This window comes from Neomonachus schauinslandi, chromosome 8, assembly GCF_002201575.2.
Source record: "Neomonachus schauinslandi chromosome 8, ASM220157v2, whole genome shotgun sequence".
Lineage (NCBI taxonomy): Eukaryota > Metazoa > Chordata > Mammalia > Carnivora > Phocidae > Neomonachus > Neomonachus schauinslandi.
In genome coordinates, this window is record NC_058410.1 from 143,743,524 (window position 1) to 143,763,089 (window position 19,566).

At 48.9% G+C, this 19,566-nt stretch overlaps 2 protein-coding genes and 1 pseudogene across 2 annotated transcripts in view; 1 reads left to right on the forward strand and 2 right to left on the reverse strand.

Moving 5' to 3' along the window:
- Positions 1–19,566, reverse strand: part of LOC123325518 (histone H2B type 1-C/E/F/G/I) — a 388,315-nt gene that overhangs the window by 112,282 nt on the left and 256,467 nt on the right. The window lies entirely within an intron of this gene.
- BTN1A1 (butyrophilin subfamily 1 member A1) lies at positions 9,913–19,238 on the forward strand. The gene is made up of 8 exons (XM_021696832.1): positions 9,913–9,963; positions 13,038–13,172; positions 13,367–13,711; positions 15,480–15,761; positions 17,274–17,423; positions 17,904–17,924; positions 18,019–18,045; positions 18,432–19,238. Exons 2-8 carry the CDS (start codon positions 13,094–13,096, stop codon positions 19,103–19,105), a joined length of 1,578 nt encoding a protein of 525 aa, XP_021552507.1. The 5' UTR covers positions 9,913–9,963; positions 13,038–13,093; the 3' UTR covers positions 19,106–19,238.
- Positions 16,533–16,987, reverse strand: LOC110586615 (annotated as a pseudogene).

Consider the following 19,566-nt stretch of genomic DNA (forward strand, 5'->3'; position numbering starts at 1 on the left):
CTGTCCCCTGACTCTCACCTCCCCGGTGTTGGTCCCCTGCAGGGTCCTTGGAGGACCCTCTGGTGGGTTGAGCCCAACCTGGGTGTCCCCTGCCCCCACACTCTCATCTCCCTGGCACCACTGGATGGTCCCAGGTTTGAGCCCTCAAATATTGCTCTGAACACAAAACCAAGGAGATCCATCTGTGTGGGATACTCATATCTCGGTGAGGCAAAAAATGTCTCCCCCTTCATATAAAGTTAAAACCCAGTGCACGCTGTCCTTGGAAAAAACAGTATCCCATAAAAAGTAAATCTTTCAGAGGAATCCAGCCATTAATTTCAAAATTTCTCAAGTATGGACTGATCAAACCTTGTCCATCCCCATGTAATACCCCAATCCTCCCAGTGAGGAAGCCCAAAGGAGAATTTTGCTTTGCACAGGATTTGAGGGCTGTAAATAAAGGAGTTGCTCCCCTACACCCAAGAGCACCCAACCGGTATGCTCTGCTTACCCAGGTTCCTGGCAGTGCTCAGTTTTCCACTGCCCCGGGCCTGAAGGATGCCTTTTTCTGCATATTCCTTCATGAGGAAAGTCAATATTTACTTGTCGTTGAATGAAAAACCCCTGGTACTCAAGGGACTACTTAGTACACCTGGACTTTAGAGACCACCCCCATCTATTTGGAAATGTACCGGCAAGAGAGTTACAGGGATTAAAAGTGAGACATGGGATCCTCTTACAGTATGTTGATGATTGGTTAATAGCCAGTTTGACCAAGCAGGCCTCTGACCAGAATACTGTAAAAACTTTAAATTTTCTACTAAGAGAAGATACAGGGTTCCCCCATCAAAAGCCCACATATCACAACAACAGGGCCAATATTTGGGCTTCATCCGGACACTGGGCCATGGATCCCAAGAGGACCATCAGCGCCTTGCCCATTCCCCAAACCAGAAGCCACAGACTCTGTGGCTTTCTGGATATGGCAGAGCCCTGTTGCATCTGATTCCCTAATTATGGCCTAATGGTGAAGCCCCTTATCGGCCTTGAAGGGGGGGCGGGGAGAAAGGGGACCCCTACAACAGACTGATGTCAGTGGGCCTTTTTAAAGCCTTGAAAACTGAGTTGGGTGGGGCCCCTGCACAATTTACCTCCATGTCCATGAGAGGCAGGGGATTGCTTTGAGGGTCCTAGCTCAAAAGCTGGGCCCTGATCAGAGACTGGTAGCCTATTTTTCAAAATAACTGGATCCAGTTGCTGGCATAGCCCAGCTCTCTTAGTGAGTGAGGCCTCTAAGCGGACCCTGAGTCAACATGTAACTCCCCATCAGGTTCAGACAGTATTAGAAAGTAAAGGGCACCACTGGCTGACTGGAGGAAGACTAACGAAGTATCAGGCCCTCTCGCTAGATTCCTGGATGTTATTTGAAAAGTATGCCAGACCAAACCCTGCTACCCTGCTCCCATCTGCAGAAGGTAAGGGTCTCCAGCATCAGGGTATGGAGACAATGGAACAGACATATTCTACCAGACCTGACCTTCAAGACAAATGCGTTGACCATCCAGATAGGGTGTCGGTTAGGGACGGGAGAAGTTTTGCGGAGGGAGGTGTCTGGAAGGCAGGCTCCATGATAATGAGCCTAGGTAGAGTCTTAGAGGCTTGAGCTCTTCCACCTCAACGCTCCGCCCACCCGAAAGCCTGAACTGATAGCCCTAATTAAGGCCTCACAGTTGGGAGAAGGAAAAAGATGAAGTCTCTATACTGATTCAAAATATGGGTTCCCTGTACCATATGCCCCATGCTGCCGTCTGGAAAGAAAGGGGAATGTTAACAACTACGAATTCACCAATAAAACACTAGGACCCAATTTTCACCCTCCTAAAGACAGTGCAACTTCCCAGTCAGGTGGCTGTAGTCCATTGTGAAAGTTGTCAAAAAGACAGGACCTCTGTAAGCGAGGAAAGTAATAAGGCTGACCAATCAACTGTTTATTTATTTATTTTAAATAGTTAATTAATTTGACAGAGAACAAGCATGGGGAGCCTCAGGGAGAGGGAGAAGCAGACTCCCCGCTGAGCAGGGAACCCAAGGCGGGCTTGATCCCAGGACCCTGGGATCATGACCTGAGCCAAAGGCAGACGTCTAAGGGACTGAGCCGCCCAGGCACCCCCAATCAGCTGTTTAAACAGGCCACCTGAGCTCAGGAGCCAGCTCAGATTACCACCATGAGTTCCCCGGCCAGCCACAGAACCCCCTGCTGGAACAGGAGGACGCAAAGAGACAGGGATATACAGAACAAAGCATGGGGTGGCTTATGAGAGAGGACAAAATTCTCATTCCGGAAGCCCAGCAGTAAAAGCTCATTCAACATTTCCATGATGCCACCCATTATGGAAGAGACGTCCAATGGGACTTGGTGCAAAAGGTCTTTTCAGGATAGGGACTTAGACAATAAAACAAGTTACCCTCGCCTGTGACTTAACGCACCCCAAACAAACTACAGACCCATCCAATCAGTCCCCACTTCTTATACCAGTCCAACAGCAGGGGCCATATCCCAGGGAAGATGGGCAAGTAGTCTACCCTGCTGCACCAGGAGCAGGCTACAAATACCACCTCGTGTTTGTCGATACTTTTACTGAATGGGTACAAGCCTTCCCCACCGGTCTGGGAAGGCAACCGAGGTCTGTAAATCCCCTCTTAAAAGAGAATTCCCCGGTTCGGGGTCTCTAAGTCTCTCCAAAGTGAGAGACTCCTTTTACAGCTAAAATCACCCAGAGCCTTTCAGCGGCCCTGGGAATAAATTATAAATTGCATGCTCCCTGGCACCCCCATTCCTCAGGGAAGATTGAAAAGATGACTTATACCCTAAAAAAGACTGTAGCAAAACTTTGTCAAGAAACTCATGAGCCTTGGGTCCAGTTGCTTCCTATTACACTACTCAGGATTGCCACTGCCCCCAAGACTAACCTAAGATGCAGCCCGTTTGAAATGACACGGGAGGCGCCTCCTCACCCCCGGTATTTTACTAGATGGGAAAATAAGCCAGAGCTTGCATCATTTTATTTGGGACAGGTGCAAAAAGCTGTTGTGGATTATGTTAATCACATGCTACCAGCACCCTCTAGAGGTAATTTAGAAGAGACTCCCCCGCCCCCGCCCCCGCCCCACCACCTCTGCAAATTAATCCAGGGCATCAGGTCCTCCTTAAAACCTCCTTGGAAGGAGGGCTCCCTGGAAGATCAGTTGCTACCCAAGTGGAAAGGCCCCTATTGAGTGATTTTAGCCACCCCAACAGCAGTTAAGCTCCAGGGAATCCCTAGCCGGGTATATCTTTTCAGGCTAAAACCTTTTTCTCCTGGACATCCTCAGAAATACCTGGAAGGCCCAGAACCATCTTACTCATGTGAGCCTGTGGAAGACCTCAAATACTTGTTCAAGAAGCAACCCTCAGAGTCAGATAAGTGATTATACCTTGGTGGTTTGGCTTGCTGACTTTGCTTTTTGTTGCGTTTGTTTTACTTTTTCTTCTCTGTGAGTACTGTTTCGGGTCACCTCCACTCCCTGGGAAAGACCCGTTCTGCCCCTGCGGGGTCTAGAAGGTCAAAACCAATGATGGGACTGATGAAGTGGATCCTTCTCTTGGCCCTTCTCCTGGGGATGAGTTGGGAAGAAAATAACAAAGCGGGGGGAACCTGGAGAGAAAACTCAATTGTCAACTTTTCTAGCATTGTGGCCTCGGGAAATAATCTCTCTAATTGTTGGATTTGTCATCCTCACCCACAAGATGGGGTTCCTAAGCTCCAGTTTGTACCTATAAATGAGAATATTACTCTCACCTTGACTTCTGGTCCTGTTAGAAGCACAGCCCTTCTAGTAGTAGAACTTAATGATCGTGATGATATGAGGTGTGTCAGACTTACAGACTTTTGGAACCAAACTGGTCTCCAAGTTAAGCGGCCTCTTCTCTGTCAAGAACAAGGACAGCCCTGTTGCCCCTGCCGGACAGATACCTGCCTTACCAACATGGGAAGCTCGCCCTCCATTTATCCTATGTCATTTTCCTCTTCAAGCTCTTCATGTAGCCCCAACCAGACCCACTGGTGTGTGGACTCATCTCTACTCTCCCCAGGCGACCAACCTAATTTATCCTGTACATACTGGAAAGGAACAGCAACCCCTTCCTGGAGACTGACCTATCAGACCCCATCTGCCTTCAATAGCCAGGAGGGAATAGAAGAGGATTCAGAGCTTGGTGGGGGGCCACTGGATGGAGGGCCCCTGTCCCCCAGATGCAAGAGTACACCTAACTGGGGTCCCCTTTTACGAAGTTGGTTTAATTCCTCTTCACCCCGCCAAGCTTGTACCCCACCTGGGTATCTCTTTCTCTGCGGTCCACCACAAAATAAACTACCCTACGAAGGGAGCCCTAATTCCTCCTTCTCCTGGCCTCTTCGGGCGGTGGCCTATTCATGTGTAGATAATGTTCACTTCCGGGGAGAATGCACTCTGGGACGATTGGGTCCTAAAGGATTAGCTGCCACTATATATAACGTCACCTCTCAAACCAGACGAAAGAGAGCACTCGGGCTCATCTTGGCAACAACTGGAGAAGCCGTAGGACTGGCTGCCCCCTGGGGGGGGGTTTGCTTATCATGAAACAACCTTAAAAAACCTTACCCAGGTCATAGAAAACCTGGCCACAAACACTGGTGACAGCTTCGAGGGCCTCCAGGAGTCCCCGGATTCCTTGGCTAATGTCGTACTTGACAATCGGTTAGCTCTAGATTATCTTCTGGCCAAACAAGGGGGTGTCTGTGCAGTGGTCAACAACACTTGCTGTACATACATCAACAACTCTGGGGAAGTGGAGCTAAATATTCAGGAGCCTTACAGACGAACCAGATGGTTGCGTGGGTTCAATAATCACAATGCCCAAACTCTGGGACTCAAGTAGAGGCTCTGAGCCTAGCGTTGTGGGATTCCTCCCTTCCTGGGCCCTCTTGTGGCCATCATTCCTTTGTTAATATTCAGGCCCTGCCTCTTTAATCTTTTGGTTAAGTTTGTGTCAAACTGCTGGTGGCACAAGGGTCCCACCTACCGGGTCCCAAGAGGAACAAGGTCCCTATAGGGCGTTAGAGCAGTCCGCGAGAGATTTTACTCCTCCAGGGTAGGACAGGGACAACGCCCCGCTCAGCAGGAAGCAGTTTCAGAAGATGAGACCCTCGGCCCCTCCTCCTTACTCCTAAGGAGGGTAAAATCTCTCAGGGGGGCTGAGCTAGAACAGAGGCTGTGTCTGGGAAACCCCCCCCCCCCCGCGCTCCAGCCCACAAAGCCCGTTGCCCTGTGCCCATCGCCTTAGAAGAGGCTGAACCACACGTTTTTGAGCAGTACATCGCAGTCGATCTCGGGATGCGGAAGCGAGATGTTTGCCGGAAGGAACTCTGCAGGAGAAACCGGACTAAACCAGCCTGTGCCGCGGGGGAAACCCCAGCGCTGACCCTTCACCCACTCTCCTCGCCACAATCCTGACGGCGGCGGCCGGGGGCGGAGACTTGACATGCTAATGAGTCACGTGCTGCCTGCAGACGCGTGTCGTCCACTGCGCCTGCGCGCAGCTTCCCGTGTCGCCGCCCCGCCCCGCCCCGCCCCACCTGGGAGGTCGCTGCTTTGCTGCCTCAGCCCCTTCAAACCTTCCGGGCCTTTGTTCCCGGCGCTGCCTGCCTGGTACCGGAGCATAAGCCCCCAATAAACACTGCCTCAGTCTTTCCTTGCCTCGCGTCAATGTCTGTTTTTGCTGAGAGCCAGAGCCCTGGGGTCGAGAACAGTCCCCCCGGTCCTCTTTCTTGGCTTTCTCCAGTCCCCAGTCTCTGGTGATGTGGGTGCCTTTTTACTGAGTACAGGGAGGGTATTTTTCATATGGGAGATTTGCTTCCTACTTTTAGTGGAACGGAGGAGGGTGTGAGTGTCCTTGAACTCGCTGTTTTGTAAGTAACTTAATTAAGATAATCAGTATGACAGAGGGGCACGTCGTGGGGGGCCCCCTGCCCTTTCTCCCTAGATCATTGTAGGGGAAGCCAAACTTTACCCCTCCCCATCTTGGGTTTTCAGCTAGGCCTCTAACAAAAAGATTAACAAGAGAAAAACAGTTAATGCAAGCAGTGCACATGAAAAGTAAGTCTGAACGGCAGCTTAGAATTCCAACTTATTTACCATCTTCAATAAAGTACAATAAATTTGCAGAGAGATGACAGGACAAAGGAAAACAAATTTAGGCCCCAAGGGAAGTTAAACAGAAGGGAGGGAAGTTATGGAGAAAAGTCTGTAGATTCTTCTGGTTCCTCTCTGGACTGGTAAATGTCAGTCTCCAGTAAAAGAATTAATATCCAGCCTTTAGGCAAAAAGGGGGGAAGGTAAAGAGCTCTTCCTGTGTTGGCTGCTTTTCTTTTTTCTTTCTTTCTTTTTAAGGTTTTATTTATTTTTGAGAGAGAGAGCACGAGTGGGGAGGGGTAGAGGGGAGCAAGGAGACTGATGTGCGACTCTATCCCAGGACTGTGGGATCATGACCTGAGCCAAAGGCAGACACTTAACCGACTGAGCCACCCAGGTGCCTTTTTTTTCCATGTAACTGGAAAAACTTTAATTTACACAAATAACTACTAAATACAAAAAGTAGATTAAAACAGTTGTTTTTTTTTTTCTGGCAGAGTTTAAATGCACATAATGGATAATTCCAAAGAAAATGCATTTCCCCTACAGCATTCAGAACTAAAATTCTACTGAAGTCTTTGCCTCTAACTGCTTTGGCTGCTTCTAAATTACCTTCAGCTCAAAATAATTTCTATGACAAAGCGGTGTATTTGGGGTGGCCTGTTTTGCTACCTTTCATCATCAAAATTTCTGTTTTTGTTTTGTTTTTTTTTTTGTCTCCCTTACATGCTCAGTGGTCATCACATGTCTGAGGCTTCTCATTTGGACAGTATTTTTATTTTGGAAATGAAATGGGGTGGGGGCCACACAGGGAAGAAGGATGAGTTTGATTCCTGTTACACTACGTCAGGCTGCTTGTCAGGTGTTTGTGCCTTTAATAAGCATTTAAACCTTAGACGTGCTTGGATTCCATGCCTTGTAAGATGACTTCCAGTCAAAAGTCATCCCAATCCAGAATCTAGAAATAGGATTCCAAGTTGTTCAAAATTGGAAGGGGTTCAGGGTGCCTGGCTGGCTCAGTTGGAGGAACATACGACTCTTGATCTTGAGGTTGAGTTCTGGCCCCACGTTGGGTGTAGAGATTACATAAATAAATAACCTTTTTAGGGATTCTCAAGGTTATAAAACCCCGAACACCTTGAGATCAGAAGAAGAATGTGGTCTCTGACTGAGAAAGCAAAAAGCAGGTATGACGGCGGCTGTCACTGTCAGACAAGCCCATTCTGCGATTGTGATGGAGTCAAAACATGTCTCCTGTGTAACCAGGTCGAAGCGCAAAGACACAAGAGCACATGCAAACCACAAAAATGACCACACATCCCTGTCTCAGCTAGCTGCTGCTTTACCAATTAGAGTTTTAACCTGCTCTGTTCTACTTCCTAATAAAAAGTAGAATATCCGATCACACAACAGTGGCCTGGTTTCCAACAGCATTCATCCAGAGCAACCTTTCCTTCTTAGACCCTCTCCCAAACCCCCAACACAAACTGAAATCCTATAAACTACTCCCACACCCTCTCACTGAGACACCCCACCTCCCAGCCTCCCCACAGTGTATGGGATCCACGCTGCTGTCACAGGTACCATCAAATTGGGTTCGGCCACAGGTGGGCTTTGGCTGGTGGGGTCCAGCGTGGCCACGAGCAAGTCAGAACCCTATCAGCCTCCCAGCCCTCATTCCCATCCATCCCAAACTTGGCTCCAGACTCTCAGTTAAATTCCCCAGATACAGCAACATCTCTTAGCATCTAGAGCCAAAAGGAACTTCCTGCAGATTTCTAAGAACTGAAACAAAATGCATTCCTGTTCGTGATTTATTGATAGGTTTTCGGTAATCAGGTATTCACAGAAGGGAACACTCACTCCATTGTGTGATTCATAAGCACATTCCATCCTCCTTCCCATGTCTTAACTCAAATCTTAATTGCTTTAGTTCTGTTTATTTTCCAAAGAAACTCCTAAAAGAGCTTGGAGAATTCTGGGGTTCTCCCACATTTTTCTTTAAACAAGGCTTTGCATCTGTTATAAAACCTCTCTGTTACTGCAAAATGGAAAAACCACAATTGTATGCACATCAGTGGCTCTTCATTCCTCTGGGACTCTGAGCTCCTACTTACTATGGATTCGAAGGCTCAGGATACACGAAAATGAAAAATACAACAATTTAGCGATGAGGGCAGAGAGAAGAGAGATAGTGTAAATTGCATCAACTTGCTCCTTAGGAGACATATAGGCCTCTTGGAAGGTGACCGTAGGATTAGTGAACTCATTTCTCTTTCCCTGAGTAACTTGAAGGCACACTCATCTGAAGCTGATAATTAGGAAATAAGTTGGGGGGGCGGGTGCAGGCAGGATGGGTAGGGGCTAAGGGCTGGGAGGCGAGGCCAGTGAGGAGGCTGGAAAAGGTCTTCTCATGAGGGTAATTGACAATTCTTAGCATGGTGTCTCTTTTCTTTGGAGAAAAAAGATGCCTTTGGAATCTCTCACATTCACTGGCTCTGTCTCTCCCTTACCTTCCCCTCCCCTCCCTTCCCCCTCCTCTTATCTCTTCTCAGTTTCCCTCTGTGTGTGTATCTGTGTGTGTCTGTCTCTCTCTCTCTCTCTCAGTAATCACCTGCATGCACTTTCTGTGATACCCTGGAAGATCCTCAGCCAAAGTGGGGCTAAACTCTGTATTTTCATGTTTGTATAGCCTCCCCCCCAGACGGTGAATGCAGGTAGCCCTGCTTTGGAGGGTTTGCCTACCAGGTAGCAGGGAAAGAGGCTGCATGGGGTAGATTCTGGAAAGAACTCAAAGAGTGGTCCACGCGACCCTGACCCCTTCCCGGGATCCTCCTATTTCCCCCTGTTCAGTCCAACCTCACTTGGTTGGCTCCCATAAGTTCCCTGTCTGCCCCTCCTCTGTGTTTCCTGGAACTCTCCATTTCAAAAGCATTTCCAGGAATATGACTCAGAGATGTCCCCACTCAACCAGACCCCAGCATCTTCTTGCTCCCCAGGGCACACTTCATCTCCCTCCACCTCCGTGAGCCCCTCTAATACACAGAAATCCATCTGTGTCTTCTCCAGGCCTCCTCACTTCCTTTCTAGCCACCCTTCCCTTATGCAAACCCTGGTGCGGCAACTCACCTAAACTGAACACAGGCTTGGTAAATAGGGGAATGGTGTCATTGTTATTTTTTATTTTTAAAGATTTTATTTATTTATTTGAGACAGAGAGAATGAGAGACAGAGAGCATGAGAGGGAGGAGGGTCAGAGGGAGAAGCAGACTCCCTGCCGAGCAGGGAGCCCGATGCGGGACTCGATCCCGGGACTCCAGGATCATGACCTGAGCCGAAGGCAGTCGCTTAACCAACTGAGCCACCCAGGTGCCCCTGGTGTCACTGTTATAATGCGGACCTATCATTAGGTCACTTCTGATGATTATCAGCATGCCAACAGTGTGTGCCCCAAGAAAGAGCAGCTGACCGCAAAGCTCCCTCGCAAGCCACTGCATTCAGTGCTACACCCGATGCCCATTTGCCCTCATCCTTTGTCCTAGACTGGTTTAGCAAAAGAAACGAGCCCGAGACCCTGAGCCAGAGCCACCCCTCAGGGGCATGTCCACAACTCACGGAAAGCTCGCAGCTGCCTCCTCACCTGCGGCTTCTGAAGAAGGATCGAGGTAAAGCCCCTGCCGACCAGCAGCCCGTGGGAAACTCTGATCCTGCTCCAGGCCTCCGAATCAGAATCTGTTATTTAGAAAACCCTCCAGGGAAGCATAGGCTCGGGTAAGTTAAAGAAGCACTGCTCTGGGAGGGCCAGGGGCGGGGAGGGGATGTCCTAGCGCTGATAAATCATCGGATAGGTTTCACGGTGGAAACGGTACTCAGAGGCTGTTGGACAGGTGGGAAAAATGTGTGATGAGAACACAGAAAAGTAAGCAAAGGAACTAAGAGGAACCATTTAACGCCTTCCCTCGTCCATCTCCAAAAAGCACAAGAAGTTGTACAGGAAAGGAAAGGAAATCAGATGCGATACTTGGATCCGTGAAATCACAGCTACATAACCAATAGTGTTGGAAACACTGAACGGAAGGGATATATTTCTATTGTATTAATTAGTCAGGGTTCTCCAGAGAAACAGAACCAAATCTGCATTTGGGAAGAGCCATTCTGGCAGTCTGGAGAGTCCATTGGAGCCCTGATCTTTTGTTGGTCTTACAGTCTCAATTAAAAGGCAAACTGGGGTGGTGAAGGATTTGGGCCACAAATGTAATACCGGGTTGACATCTTTGATTTATAAAAAAAACAGATTGATAAGAAACAGCAGAATCTGTCTGGGGGAAAATGGGCAATTCGCCTGAAAAGATCACTTCCAGAATATGTTAAATGGTTAATATGAAAAATGATCAGCCTCACTGCCATATAAATGACTAGCAAAATAATAATTTCATCTATTTCACCCATCCCATTAGAGATGATGGGGAGTCATAGCCCTCAGTGTTGGCAGGAATTAGATGAGAAAGACATTTCCATTAATGGTGTAATAGGTTTAACAGCTCAGGAGGGAACTTTGGCAATAAGCTCATAATTCAACTAACAGACCTGATGACTATATTTCTGGGAATTTATCAGAAAGTTTGTCAGGAAGTTATCAAAGATGTGGACAAAGACTTATGTATAAAGTGCACTAGTTATAGTAGGCAAAACAAAAAACAAAAAACCCACCCAAAAACCTACTAAGAGGGGCACCTGGGTGGCTCAGATGGTTAGGCTTCTGCCTTTGGCTTGGGTCGGGGTCCCAAGGTCCTGGGATCGAGCCCCACATCGGGCTCCCTGCTCGGCGGGGAGACTGCTTCTGCCTCTCCCCCTGCTCGTGCTTTCTCTGTATCTCTCTGTCTCAAATGAATAAATAAAATCTGAAAAAAAAAAAAACAAAACAAAACCCACTAAGATATCCCACCCTCTCGGGAATTATAGGAACCCACGATATGATATTATGTAAGCATAAGCAATGTTTCAAATTATGCAAAAGCTTCATCAATTCTGCCAAAATGTGAATAGAGGCTATCATTAGTTGGTGACATTATGAGTGATGTCTACTTTTTTAAAAAATGTTTTTCCAGAGGTGGCTGGCTGGCTCAGTGGAGCATACAAGTCTTGATCTTAGGCTTTTAAGTTTGAGCCCTGCTTTGGGTGTAGAGGATACTTATTTTTTTTAATTTTATTTATTTATTTGACAGAGAGAGACACAGCGAAAGAGGGAACACAAGCAGGGGGAGTGGGAGAGGGAGAAGCAGGCTTCCCGCTGAGCAGGGAGCCCGATGCGGGGCTCAATCCCAGAACCCTGGGATCATGACCTGAGCCAGAAGGCAGAGACTTAACAACTGAGCCACCCAGGTGCCACCCTGAGGGTACTTAAAAATAAAGTCTTAAAGGGGTGCCTGGGTGGCTCAGCCAGTTGAGCATTAGACTCTTGATTTTGGCTCAGGTCATGTGATCTCAGGGTCTCGAGATGGAACCCTGTGGTGGGGCTTCTGCTTAACTTTCTCTCTCTTCCTCTGCCCAACCCCCAGCTCACATTCTATCTCTCTCTCAAAAATAATAATAAAAATAAATAAAATCTTTTAAAAAATAAACAAGTTTTTCCATATTTTTAAATTTTTTCATAACAATAAGAAGTTTAGCCCAAAATAAGGAAATGCGGGCTGAATTGCTTGCAGGGAGGTAACTTCTTGGAGGCCTTGAAAACGGAATCACACACATGCATTTCCAGCCTACCTTTAAATTTTCAACCCACATAAACAACAATAGGATAACAATTTACCCTCTTCTAAATCCCTATGGTATGCGAAGCACTTTACTTGCTTAATCTCATTTAATGCAGCGCCTCTCCAAAGAAAGTATTATTAACAGTATTCCTAATTTAGAGGTAAAAGAAGTGAGGCTTGAAGAGGTGAATGACTGGCTTAAGGCTTTACAATCTCATTTTAGTATTGTCTTGACCCTCTTCCTTTTTCACCTGATTGCCTTTTATTTAGTGCAGCTCATCAGTGTATATCCTGGTCTTTGAGCTGAAGACCACAAATGCACAGACCCTTCATCTCTCTGGAAAACTTTTTTTTTGCCCCCCCAAAGGAAATGCATCTGGGGCCTGGGGGCAGGCTTTGCTGGGAGCACTTCCCCCTTCCCTCTTCCTCTGGTCTTTAACTTTTGCCCCTGGGGCCAGGAGCAGCTCTGTCACTGGGTAGCTGGGCTCCTTGGTGCCTCTTCCTCCAGGATCAGAGGTCAGTGCCTGCGAGGGCTCTCATTCCCCTGAGAGAACCAGCAGTCAGGAGGGCATTTGCTCTCCCTCCGGCTCCTTCCTCCCCAGTCCTGGGCTCTCTACCCCGCACCCTTTGCTCTCTCCAGCTCCCCTTTCTTGTGCCTTCTCCTCTCGACTTTCCTCTTTTCTCCTCCAGTTCAATCCCCTGGTTCCTGTCTTTGCCTCCATTGCTTCGCCTTTATTGTCACTGGGAAAGCGAGTACCCAGTTACTATATTTGGGGGGGAAAGAGGCTTTTTATAGAGCAGTGGTCCCAAGACTTGTTCATTGACACGCAACCCATTAATGGGTACTACGTCTCACAATTCCCTTCTCCTACGAGTCTCCTGGGGTTTGAGGGCCTATTTTGGGGCTGTACCCAGGCTTGACCAGACCGGGCGGTGGGTGCGCGCGTGCCAACGGCTGGACCGACCGAGAGTCCGCAGTGGGAGCAGGCGAGGGGGAGGCTTCGGGTGCAAAGGTTGGAAAGAGCGGCAGGGAGGACGCCGCAGAGGGGGGTCTGAAGAAACCTCGTGACCTCCTGTGCATTCACGTCCTAGGCGGAAGTTCGGGCGACCGGAGGCCCCCGGCGCCTGCTGCCCCGGGAAGGCTGGAGATGGCGGTTTCCCCAAGCTCCGGCCTGCCCAGGGGTCTGCTCATCCTCACGTTCTTCCAGCTGTGCCAGCCGGATTCGGGTAGGCGCCGCCTGGGTCTCCCTCCCTGGCCCCCTCAGCCGCACCCGCGGCCGGAACGGCTCAGGAGAGGCCTCGCTAGCGCCCTCCGCGGGGGTTCCCGAGGCGCAGGAGCTACGGTCGCGGGGACTGAGCCTGGTCGCTGTCGGCGCTCAGCCGCCCCCTCCGCACCCTGTCCGCCCGCCTGGTTTTCGCAGCCCACTTCGACGTGATCGGGCCGGCGGAGCCCATCGTGGCCGCGGTGGGTGACGACGTCGAGCTGCCCTGCCACCTGTCGCCGAGCGTGAGCGCCGAGCGCATGGAGCTGCGCTGGCTCCGCGGGAAGGGGGCGGCAGTGCTGGTGCGGCGGGACGGGCGCGAGCAGGCGGCCGAGCAGGCGGCCGAGTACCGCGGCAGAGCCACGCTCGTGGCCCGCGACATCGCGGCGGGGCGCGTGGCTGTGAGGATCCGCCGGGTCAGGGCCTCGGACGACGGCGAGTACCGATGCTTCTTCCGGCAGGACGGAAGCTACGAGGAGGCCAGCGTGCACCTGAAGGTGGCCGGTGAGTGCGCGCGGTTGGGCTTTGTCCGGCGACTTCCAGGCGGCGCACATTTTCCTGTGGCCCCGTGACTTTGGAAGCCACCTGATTCTTTGCCCAAATCCCTCCTGGGATGGAAAAGGTTGGCAGGCCTAGAGTGGGAGGTGACTCGGAGGGGCGTTTGAGAGTGGGGACAGAGCATTTCCCCACGTCATGAGTTACATAAATGGAAGATGCAATGGCTATATAACATTCTTCGCCGTGAGTACCTCGTAATACACTAATACACTTGCTCCAGGCTCAGAATTGAACATTTAAGTCGTGTCTACCTTTCACCGCTAGGGTGAGGCTGTGCTGCGCATCCTTTGAAGCTGCTTTATGGATTAGAACCTAAGGGCGGATTTCAAAAAAAAAAAAAAAAAAGAACCTAAGGGCGGATTTTCTAAGGTCCTAGAGCTTGGCTGCTCCTTCACATTCTTGATCCACCGAGAAAAGTGTGTGGTTTTTGTTTCCTTTCTGGCTTCAAGCCCACATTCAGGGTGGAAACCATAATGGAAATGGTAAGCATTCAGGAGGAGAGTAAGCATTGTGCTCTGACTTTCCCACTTACTAGTGAATGGAAGCAAACAAATCTCTTTCTGAGCCTTATTTCCTACTGAAAAAATGGGCATGCACCTATCAAATGAGATTTTGCAAGAATGAAATAAAATTACACGATACCTAAGAAACTGCCTTGTCAATGCTTGCAGAAGCATTGCATACTTGTAAGATATTATTACCGTGCCTCAGACTGCAGGTCGGTGGCTCTGCAGCATATAAATGTATTGCCTTTTATGTATATATTAAAGGTAAAGTTAAAAAATACTGGGGTGTAATTTGGGTCCCTGCCTCAGAACAGGGTGTCCCATGTGGCAGCATTATGTATAACTCACATTTCCTTTTTAGGGAATTATCTTAAAAGTTGACAATAAAACCCTAGAGATGTGATAGCATAGAACTGTCATTGTTACCTCTTATGAGTGATAGATATATTTGAGATTCTGCTGAAAGTGGCAGCCCTTTCCATGAAAAGAATCCACACTGTCACATAGACACACATACTGGAACATGGATTTTGACTAACAGTGTGGACACGTGTTTGAGGAGCCTTCTCTGCAGCTTGGTGTTTGTCTATACTCTGTAGAATTGTAAGAATAATCAGGCTGAAGACAGAAGGGAAAAACAGCTTTATGTTGATATATGTTAGGACATAACTGTGTTGGGGGGAAGACGAGGTTGAAACCCATTTAAGAAAATTCCTGAATCAGTATCACAGGTAAAGGAAGCTTAGATTGACAGCTACAAGCTCAATGCAAAGAAGCCGCAATCCCCCTTCTCTTCAAGTACTCCTCTCGGATCATCCTCAAATACCCACTCCCAGTTCTCCCTCTCTTCAAAGTCTTTTGGTAATACTTCAGACCGCAAAGCCCTCTCCCCTCTCTGGAGCTCCCTTACCTGCCTTTTTTAGCCATTGGTCTCCCTGTTCCTGCTGATTAGAAAAGCTCCCTATGTCTGTCCATCAAACTCCTGCCCTCACTTCAAACCCTAACTCCCAATATGGCATCCCTCTCTGATAAGGTTATGAAATTCCTTTTATTGATACCACAGCTTCCTTGTGTCATGAAATTGGAGATGAGTCCCTCTCACTCCCAGTCCCTGTGTGCTTCTTTTTCTCAAACTGTGTAACCCTGTGGTTATAAGGCTCCCAGAAGGTTGTCCACTGAAAAAGTAAGGCCAGCCTCTCTCTCCATAGCTCTGGGCTCTGATCCTCACATCCATATGGAAGTTCGAGAAAATGGAGAGGTCTGGCTGGAGTGTACCTCGGTAGGATGGTACCCAGAGCCCCAGGTACAGTGGAGGACTTCTGAGGGAGAGAAGTTTCCATCCACGTCAGAGTCTAGGAATCCTGATGAAGAAGGCCTGTTCACTGTGGCAGCTTCAGTGATCATCAGAGACCCCTTCATGAAGAATATATCCTGCTGTATCCGGAACCTCCTTCTTGGCCAGCAGAAGGAAGTAGACATCTCCATACCAGGTCAGTGAAATCAGCGCTGGGTTCCTATCGGACACAGTTTCAGGGCCATATTACCTGGGACACCTGCCCAAGGCAGGCCCTCATGGTGCAGCTGTCTACTGTCCCCACCTAAGCTCCTGACCACTGACATGAAGGAGCCCCACCAATTTCATTAGAAGAGAAAAGATTCCAAATGCATAAAATCTGCCTTGATCTCATAGAAATACCAGATTTTCCGTTTTAGGAGATATATCTTAGGTACAGAGGCTTTGCCTCTGGGGCTTTCTCTCCTTGAGTAATAAGAAAACCCATTTCTACCCTTGCCCCTCTGTCTTCCCCATCCTATGCTAGAGCTCTGTCTAGGTTTCCAGGGTCCTCAGGAAAGCAAATCTCATTATTCCCTCCAGACTACCTCTGGTTCAGGCAGGAACCTTTCCTTATTCTTTGGTCATTGAGTCCCATCCTGTAGCACACAGAGGTGACATTTTCCCTTCCTGATTTACTTCCTTCATCCCCTTGGCCTCCATCCTGCATTGATAGTTAAGAAAGAATTTCCACAATAACATGAATTGACCCATTACTTTCTTCCCTTCCCAGGTCCTGTCCTGAATGACTCTTCTTTTCTTCTTGCCCATAATCAAAACTTTATTGAAAAACTGATACCAAAATAGATCATTGTTGTATCCCTTACAAAATTAAACATAATTACATTATCCTGGTACACTAACTGGAATTACTGAACCAATAAGGCTTTCTGCAATGTAACAGAAATTCAAGAGGTTGTGGGGACCATTAGTGTTGCTTTCTTCTAAATGAACACCCTTCTGTGAGTCTGGCCTTTCTCCTGTTGGCTGGGACAGCACTGCTGAGCACCCTCTACAAAGGACCACCGTCTGAGCACGGCTGAAATCCAGGGTAATCTTGTAGCAACCTTGACATTTTCCATCCATAAAAAGGGAATTTGGGCTTTGCACTACCCATTTCTTTCTTTCTTTCTTTCTTTTTTTTTTTTAGATTTTATGTATTTATTTGACAGCACACAAGCAGGGGGAGGACAGAAGGAGAGGGAGAAGCAGACTCCCTGCTGAGCAGAGAGCCCAATCCCAGGATCCTGGGATCATGACCTGACCTGAAGGCAGATGCTTAACCAGTTGAGCCCCCCAGGCGCCCCCTAGCCATTTCTTTTTATGTTTTTTTTTCTTTTCCCCTTCCAAGGGCAGGTGTAGTAAATCTCCAGCCAAGGGCATGTTGATCCTTCTGCAAGCCCAGCCAGTTCCCATCTCTAAGGTGACACTGTCAGGCCTGAAATGACTCCTGTTCATCTTCATTCCTCTCTTTGTCTGCCCTCTCCCACCTAAGATCAAAATTTTTCTGAAAAGCTTGGAGCAGCAACATTGGAAGGTCTATTTTTTGCCCTGGGAGGAGTGGGAGAGGGCCAGGTCATCCTCTCTTCCAACCCCCTTCGGAATCAAGTAGAGCTGGCCTTGCTCAGAGTCGCACAACAACTCGTCCTTCTTGGGGATTTTGTTTCAGCTTCCTTCTTCCCAAAGTTGACTCCCTGGATGGTGGCGGTGGCTGTCATCTTGATGGTCCTAGGAGTTCTCACAATTGGGTCCATAGTTTGCACTTGGAGACTCTACAAGGAAAGATCCAGACAGAGAAAGGATGAATTCAGCTCTAAGGGTAAGTCATAGGCTGCTTGTCGGGCGTGCTTCCGAGTGGGATTGGATCCAAGTCCTTTGGGATGGCTGCCAATGGGAAGATATTTGATTCTAGAATTTTGGGAGTCAAGAAGGGGGATTATAAAGCACACTGATACCCAATATGAAGGTCTGGGGCGAAGGAGTCAAAACCAGTGCTAATTGAGATATCAGACCAACTATTCACTCACTGCCCTCCCTCAGACTCTTTCCTCACTTCTAACTTGGTTTCCCAGGAAAGATTAACGATCTGATCCCAAGCCAGTAGGAACTTCCTGCACATTTCTTAGAAAAACAAAACAAAACGAAACATAATCCTTGTTCCTCATTTGTTGATAGAGTTTCAGTAATCAGGTAATCATGAATTACCCCTGCACTCCTTTGTGTGTTCCTCACACTAGCTTTCTCCCCTCCCTCATGTCCACTCTAGAAGGTCATTAAGGTATTTCTGTTTCTTTTCTAGAGAAACTCCTGGAAGAACTCAGTAAGTTCTCTCTTCTTGTCATTATTTCACCAACAAGGTGTTCTCTCTCCTTATTAGAAAGCCTGTCACTGACTCTCTCTCTCTTTCATTGCAGAGTGGAGAAAGGCGACAGTGCATGCAGGTCGGTGGCTCTGAACTTCTCAGACTTCTCAGGGGCTCTGAGGCTCTATGCCCCAGGGATTCAAAGTCCTGTCATCCTTGGAAATAAAAACACTCACCCAGTTTTGGGGGGGGATAGATAAGGGGGAAGATGATGGCAAACGGCCTTCACATTTTCCTTGAGGCACGTAGAAGGCCCTTGGAAGATGTTTACAAGACAAGCCCCTCTGACAGGGCCCCATGACTGCTGACGGGTCACAGGAGGGGGCCAAACAGCTCCCCTCCTGTGGGGACCTGCCAACTTCTAGAACAGTGCTCTATTTTTTTTTTTTTTTTTGAGAAGAAAGAATAGGTCTTGTGACCCCTAATGCTCACTGATGCTCAGACTTGCTCTCTCTCTGTCTCTAGTTGATGTGACTCTGGATCCAGACACCGCCCACCCCCACCTCTTTTTGTATGAGGATTCCAAATCTGTCCGACTGGAAGATTCACGTCAGGAACTGCCTGAGAAACCAGAGAGATTTGACTTCTGGCCTTGCGTGTTGGGTCGTGAGACCTTCACAGCAGGGCGACATTTCTGGGAGGTGGAGGTAGGAGACAGGGCTGACTGGGCGGTCGGGGTGTGCAGGGAGAATGTGGTGAAGAAAGGGTTTGACCCCATGACTCCTGAGAATGGGTTCTGGGCTGTGGAGTTGTATGGGAATGGGTACTGGGCCCTCACCCCACTGCGGACCCCTCTCCCCTTAGCAGGACCGCCCCGTCGGGTTGGGATTTTCCTGGACTACGAATCAGGAGAGGTCTCCTTCTACAATATGACTGATGGGTCCCCTATCTATACTTTCTCCAACACCTCCTTCTCTGGCCCCCTCCGGCCTTTCTTCTGCCTGTGGTCCTGTGGTAAAAAGCCCCTGGCCATCTGCCCAGTCTCCGACGGGCCTGAGAGGGTCACAGTTGTTGCTGATGCCAAGGACTTCACTAAGGAGATCCCACTGTCCCCCATGGGGGAGGACTCTGCCTCTGGGGATACGGATACCCTTCATTCTAAGCTAATCCCTACCCAGCCCAGCCAAAGGGCACCTTAAGGAATGTCCCAGCGCAGCTGCTTTCCTTTGTCCTAAGCCCTCCCCTCCATCCCCTCTGACATACCAGCGGCCAGGTCCACCCAGCCCGTTTCCCCCTGTTGGGAACGGGTCAGTTGGTCTTGGGGAGGTGGGGTGCGGGGTGCGGGGCCTTCCTCATCAGCTTCTGTGCTGATCCTCAGGGGGCAGGAGGTCACGCTGAAGCTGCTTCCAGCAGTCTCCTATCCCTGGAGGCCAAATCCTATAGGGAGGGGCAGCTCAGCGATCAAGATGGGGTTAGGTTGGCATGGGGTTATGACAGAAACATCTGGGTGTCCAGGATAGGGATGTGTCGAGGAACAGGTTTTAGGCAAGCAGGAAACCCAAAAGGTTCTGGGAAGAGAAGATTCAAGGCTGAAATCCCATAAAGGAACTGGGGGGACATCATGAGGGGAACCCAGGCCAATGATGAACACCTGGCCGGT

Coding starts and splice junctions, on each gene's coding strand:
- BTN1A1 (XM_021696832.1), top strand. CDS start 13,094: ATGGCGGTTTCCCCAAGCTCCGGCCTGCCCAGGGGTCTGCTCATCCTC. Junction 15,762..17,273: donor AGTAGACATCTCCATACCAG/GTCAGTGAAATC, acceptor ATTTTGTTTCAG/CTTCCTTCTTCCCAAAGTTG. Junction 17,424..17,903: donor GGATGAATTCAGCTCTAAGG/GTAAGTCATAGG, acceptor TTTCTTTTCTAG/AGAAACTCCTGGAAGAACTC.